A 6,739-nucleotide genomic window follows, 5' to 3' on the forward strand; every position below is an offset into this window, starting at 1 on the left:
TTGCTGCTCCACATGAAGATTTTGTGGACATTGATTTCATGAGTCTCATCTCTTTGAAACTACTTCTAGAATTGATTGTCTCCAACACTTTGCTTTGTTCGGTGTAGAAAATGTGATCCGCGGCAACGCGCGAGTACAAATACTAGTGTGTGTGTATATATATATATATATATATATATATATATATATATATAAAATAACGTATGAACTTTAAAACCAATATTTATTTCCATTATTTAGTTGGCAATTCTCGTGTTTATTATTTTAGCTCGTGAGATTCGATCCTTTAGTTTCATATAAGGCGTTTTTCGTTTCATTTCCAAGTTGTCATCCAAGTTCTAAGGTAACTTTCTCACACCCTATTTTTACTCTTTTTATTACTTTTGGGAGTAACATATGTATCCTACAAAATTCAATTACTTATGATTTCGCTTACAAACTACAATTCGTTGCATGAACTTGTGTGTTTACTTGTTACTTGCTCATGGATTACTTCAAGATAGTATAATCATACGCCCCCCTTTGCGCTCAAGACCTTGTTGTTATAAGTGGAAAAGGGCCTCATTATCCGAGTACGTTGGTTTTTACCATCGGGAAAGGACTTTATTTGCTTTACACAAGTTTTCATGGAATTGTATGGTTTTTATGTATTATATCAAACTGTGTGAACTCACCAACTATTAAGTTAGTTGACACTATTTTATACAAATATTACAGGTATGCTTATTAGAGGATGAAACAAAAGAAGACACTAGACATAGGGTTATTAATAAAATGTTTAACATGTTTTATTTTCTTGCAATTCTCTTATTTGAAAAAGAACTTGTTATTTGAATCATCAATGAAATAATGATAATATTGTCACTTAATAGTGTCACATGTGTTTTGAACAATCTGTACGTCGCACCCGGGCGTATTCCGCTTTAGCCGGGGTGTTACATTTTGAGAGCCAAACGAGTGGGATTTGAGAGTGTGGGCCCAATGGTGATGTTTTGCTCTGGAAATTTACCATTGAGCACTCACTTTTCAGGTTCTCCCTGACCTGTCGCCTTCATCGTTTTCTTTAATGGAATGCTCGTGCCTGCCACATGGCATTCCCGATTGGCGTGGATCATTACTATCCGTGTGGGAGTTGGTACTCCCAATATCCCATGCGTTGTGGACGGGTTACCATTAAAGTCTCCTATCGCTTCTCTTCCCAATATGATATCACAATATGGGTGCGGGGTTTCCATGACGAGGAAATCTACATCCTCCGTTCTTGAATGTTTTCCGTCACTGAGAGTGACTGGAAATGTCAACTGGCCTAACAGGTATTCAAAGTTCTGGTTAAAGCCTGTTAGTGGTGCATTGGCTGGGATGATGAGGCACTTGTCATCTTCCTCCAAGAGGTCGAAACACTGTTGGTACATTATGTTGGACGTTGCTCCCGCGTCGATGAAAAAACGATAGTCCTATAGTGGCCAAAAACGGCAGTGATCACCAGTGGTGCCTTTTTGTTAACGCCACATTTCACCTTTGGGAAGATGACATGTTCTTCTTTCTATACGATATTTTCTGTCTACTGGCACTTTTTGTTCTTTGCGCCAACCAGGATCATGTTGGCGTGGAGGTCTTTGATTTTCTTTCGTTGTCTTCTGCCTTCAAGGCATGTGGTTCTTTTTCTGCCTCCACGAATGTTCTTTACCAGGTGTTCCAACTTTCCATTCCTCACATATTCCTCGATGGCATCTTTCAGGTTGGAACACTGATTTGTAGTGTGACCTTGCTGCTCATGATAGTCGCGGTACCTTGTTGTATCAGTGTTCGGCCATGGTTTGTATGGTGGTGGCTTTTGTAGCTCAATGCCCTCTGAATACATGATCCGTGCTGAGATTTTACTTAGAGGCGTCCATCTGTTGTATATATGTGGATGCTCATTCTGCTTGTTTTTATGCGCCTCGTTCGAGGTGGTCTCTTTCGATTGAGGCTCTTGGTTTATTCATGACCAAACTGAGCTGACTTTTTTACCTTGGCGGGCTCGATTGATATCATTCCTTGCGTCAGAGTGCGGAAGTTCTTTTTCTAAGTTTTTTTCTATCCGCGAATACCGCTTCGTCACTGTCATAATAGCATCCCCAACTTTGAGGCATGCCATCATGCCCAGTAAGGGTGCGAATGAGGGACATCATATTGGACGTTTTGGCATAAAGCTGCGCACGTGAGCTCTTCGCCTACTCCACCAATATTGAGCACTTCTTTATTAAACCTGGTAATGAAATCTTCTATTGTTTCATTATCTTTGTGGGTGACAGTGAGAATATCTGATGGGTCACTGATGTGACGCCACTGTTGGGTGAATTTGTTCGCCAAGTCATCCCAATTGACGATTTGTCCTTCTGGTAGGCGCTCAACCCAGGCTCTTGATGCTCCTACGAGCGTTAGAGTGAATATATGGCACTAGAGTGGAATTTTCCATCTCGAGACTAGACCTGCGGCAATGTAAGTCTGTAGATGGTCATCTGGATCGGACAGACCATCGTACTGGCCTACTGTTGGTGGAATCTTTGGATTTTCTGGTAAATCCGCCTCCGCGATCCTTCTGGGGAACTTAGACTTTCCGGCCGAGGCGATTGGCCTATATGGCTTTGAGAAATCTTCGTTCACGTCTAGATGATATTTGATGAGTTTTTTGATGGATGCATCAGGATCTTTCCAACGTTGTTAATAGTCTGGATCATCCATATGCGAGTTAGCCGTATGGCGCGAGCGCTGTGCTTTGCTACGCTATCCCATTTGGCTATTGGCCTGGCCACCTCGTGTTTTCTCTTATGGTTATTCTCTTGTGTTCCGCACAAAAGGAGTTGATTCATCTTCTTCATCTACCCTATTAATGCTAGCGGCTCCGCCGAACAAGTTTCCAGGTTGAACAATAGACGATAACTTTTCTTGCATTCTAGCAATGAGTTTCTCTTGTTCCCCTTCCCACCAAGTCAAGACTCATGGTGGTAGGAGTGTTTGCGATTGTGACCGTGATCGTGATTTGGTTGTAGCCGCTACCATGAAGGGTGGATGCGTTAGTGATGCCTTCGGTGCTTCCCATCACAACGCATGTATCCAGGTTTTCATCCTGGTTAGCGTTTGACGATTGACCAACCGCTTTAGTGGGTGTTTTTACACTCATTTGAACCAAGAAATTGATTAAAAGTTGTTCTAGCAAAATGCACAGATGGCGCCAATGAAGAAACACGAAATCACACTTTAGTCTAATTGCTTAGTCTAAGGGTGATGATTAAGTATTCTCCACGATGGGTTAGATTTCTCCTTAGCGCAAATGAGTAGTACACCTACAAAACAGAAAATTGTAAGCTCGTTACGAGGGAAATGGGGTGGGGGTCCTCTCGTAACCCCCCTCCGACGTGAGAATCAGTATCGGTAAATGTATAATACTTTTTAGAGAGTAAGAGTATGTCAAAGTCTCAATCCTTTACCATTTGGAGAAGGGTTGGTATTAATAGTCGTTGGTGAGTAGAGAGAGGGTATGGCCACCTGTCCTGTCAGGCTTGTTATTTAAATCATCAATTAAATAATGAAAATATTGTCACTTAATAGTGTTCATGGTTGTGTGGTGTGATTAACCTATATATATTATGTTTATTGGTGCGTTTGGTACCCTACCTCTACAATATAGGATCTAAGCTTCAACGTAAGTTGGTCCGCTCCGGGTTTGAAAACACAGGTTAAAACCTGATATATATAGTGTCTTTGGATATGATGGAAAAGTTAAAAATTTAGGGACCAAATCTGGCGTTTAACATAAATGTCGGGGTAGGTTTTATAAAAAAGGAGGTAAGAGCTGGCATACTATGATTAGACACAGCTCATTAACAACCATCCCTGATAACAGCACCAATTAAATAATAATAATATTCAGAATCTATGGTATATAGATTTGAGGGTTTAAAAAAACAAGAATTTCTTAATCTTTAATCAATCCAATCCTCGAAAGCTTCGCAGGTGGATTGTGCATTTGAGATTGATTTGAAGCAAAAGTAAAGTTTCTTTCTAGGGTAATAATAATAGTAATAATGGATGAAAAAGTGCCGATTAGTAGAGAGAAAGATCGGGAGCTTCTTATTATTCCTGTGGCGGCTAATGGAGCTTCTTCAAAACCACCCTCGTCTGCTTCTCATCATCCCGCTGCCCCTCAGGTTCATTTTACTCTTTTCAATTTCTAATTAGACAAGTCACGAAATACTATAAACTCAATCTTATTATTTTCATCTAGACTTTTGTCAAAGTTATCAGAAGTTGGGCTTCTAAAAAGTTCATGACAGGATGGTAAGCAAAAAAAACTTCTATTAATTCTTATATATTTATTCATTTATTTGATTCAATTTTTTTTCACACTTTTTACAGTGTCATATTATTACCAATGGCTATTACTTTCTACATTACATGGTGGTTCATACATTTTGTTGACGGGTTTTTCTCGCCAGTATACGATCAACTTGGCATAAATATATTTGGTAACAGAAACGTCTATTCTTTTCTATTTCAAATTAATATTTGACTAAAACTCTTACCTTTACAGGTTTGGGGTTTATAACCTCGGTAACATTTATATTTTTGGTCGGGGTCTTTATGTCATCATGGTTGGGTGCTTCTGTTTTGAGTCTTGGAGAATGGGTTATCAAAAGATTGCCATTTATGGGTCATATTTATAACGCGTCTAAGCAGATCAGTGCAGCAATTAATCCCGGTAATTAGTTAATTCATGCTTAGTTTAGAGATTTTGAACTAATTAGTTTTATGAATATGATTGTCTATTTATTAAAAATGCAGATCAGAACACGCAAGCTTTTAAGGAAGTCGCGATAATTCGCCATCCTCGTATTGGTGAATATGCGTTTGGGTTTATTACTTCATCGGTCACTCTACAGGTGCATACTATGCATATACATACATATGTAAACCAATCTTAAGTATAGAATTGTGAAAACTGCATACCCTTATCTACCTATACTAATAAACAAAAATAATAATAATAATGATGTGTCCTAACCACATTCAATATTTTCTAATCTTCATTCTCCTTAATCCAAGCTATCCATGGGTCATGTGTTTAATTGGTATGACCCATTAGTTGTAACCCATATGAAAAAAAGGTATTTAATGTAATTTAATTCACAATAACTTTACTAACCTATTAAATCTAATTTTACTACTAGATATATAAAGTTTTCCATCATTTTTTTGAAAAAAACATATAAACAATAAACCATTGAATATATATAATAAGTTTAAAATCAAACAGTTAATTGTTAAAGTAGTTAAATAATGATTTACGAAACATTATCGTGTAATAGATATTTAGTTATGTGTGTACATCAAATTTCGTTGAATAAATACAATATATATAATCTTACAATTTGTAAAACACTTACATTCGTATTGATCATATAAAACATCTTGAATATATTTATGTACCAATAATTGATTTTATGTCATACTAGAAACATTATTTCAATATTAAAAAAATATATAATTTAAATATGTAACATTTAAAGTGTGTGATAATATTAAAACTAATCTATAAATTCAAAAGAAACCCCCTAAATTACATATGATTAAATACCTAAATTGAGGTTATTTGACAAATCCCGTATAATACACGGGTTCAAAAGCTAGTATCTATATATATAGGATTTGGATCATTTTAAAACTTCCAAATAACTTAAGAACTCTTAAACAACCAATCATATTATTTATTTATTTTATATCTTTATTATTATCTAATAGTAATTTTGTTATATATTTTTTATGTAATCACCAAATTACATATAACGAATGACAAAAATTACCGTCAAATAATATTAAATGTTTAAAAGAAATATAATGATTGGTTGTTAAGAGTTCTTGAGTTCTTAAATTATTTGGAGTTTTGAAGACATCCAAACTCCATACATGTATCTATATATATATTATGTTTTTGCATCATTGTTGAGGATTTTGATGGAAATGTTTGTAACGTAGAATTTTTCGGGGGACGAGGAGCTATATACGGTATATGTCCCGACAAACCATCTTTACATTGGGGATATATTTTTAGTGAATGCAAAAGACGTTATCAGGCCAAATTTATCTGTTCGGGAAGGAATTGGTAAGTGAACTCATAATAGTGTATAGCAAATACCAACGGATGGTTGTGTGTTTTCTGTAATGAAATACTGAACTGTGCTTTTGTTTTGGTTGCAGAAATTGTGGTATCTGGTGGCATGTCAATGCCACAAGTACTTTCAACTTTGGATTTGAAGAGACCGGAAGAAATTTCAAGATGTTAAATGTTGTATATATATTTTTAACCAATTTTATAGATTTCTATTCATACCTCTTTCCTCAACTAATTAAATTTAAATCTGGTTTAACTATTTATCCTTGATTATAAAAAGGGAAAATGTCATAAAAAACCAACTTACTTTTTGTATTTGCTCATAAAAGTCCCTCTTACAATTTTTTGCATATTAAAGCCCCTACACTTGATAATAATTATATTAAAAGAAGTTTATCTCTGTCTCCGGTTACCATCACCATCATACCTCAAGTCTCTCTACTTCACCACCATGCCCCTTTCTCTGGTCATAGTGTTCTAGCATTCCCTTTTGTCTTCAAATTGTCATTTTTTTATAATTAATAGCAAAATCCTTTGCTTGCCATTTTTATGTTTAGATTTGATTCTTCGTCGGAGTGACTCAATCAT

General features: G+C 36.2%; 1 protein-coding gene across 2 annotated transcripts; it reads left to right on the forward strand.

Moving 5' to 3' along the window:
- Window positions 1-3,948: 3,948 nt before the first annotated feature.
- LOC143634552 (protein CONTINUOUS VASCULAR RING 1-like) lies at window positions 3,949-6,410 on the forward strand. Of its 2 annotated transcripts, XM_077102593.1 has the most exons (7): window positions 3,949-4,190; window positions 4,268-4,320; window positions 4,399-4,508; window positions 4,574-4,741; window positions 4,825-4,922; window positions 6,016-6,142; window positions 6,238-6,410. In XM_077102593.1, the coding sequence occupies exons 1-7, from the start codon at window positions 4,068-4,070 to the stop codon at window positions 6,321-6,323; spliced, it is 765 nt and encodes a 254-aa protein (XP_076958708.1). In that variant the 5' UTR covers window positions 3,949-4,067; the 3' UTR covers window positions 6,324-6,410. The 2 variants fall into 2 exon arrangements, with proteins under 2 accessions (XP_076958708.1, XP_076958709.1); XM_077102594.1 differs by lacking the exon at window positions 4,268-4,320 and having other exon boundaries at window positions 4,095-4,190.
- The last annotated feature ends 329 nt before the right edge of the window (window positions 6,411-6,739 follow it).

The sequence above is a fragment of the Bidens hawaiensis genome, unplaced genomic scaffold (genome assembly GCF_021521415.1).
Source record: "Bidens hawaiensis isolate Kalapana, Puna unplaced genomic scaffold, B.hawaiensis_p1.1 tig00007125_1, whole genome shotgun sequence".
Classification (NCBI taxonomy): Eukaryota; Viridiplantae; Streptophyta; class Magnoliopsida; order Asterales; family Asteraceae; genus Bidens; species Bidens hawaiensis.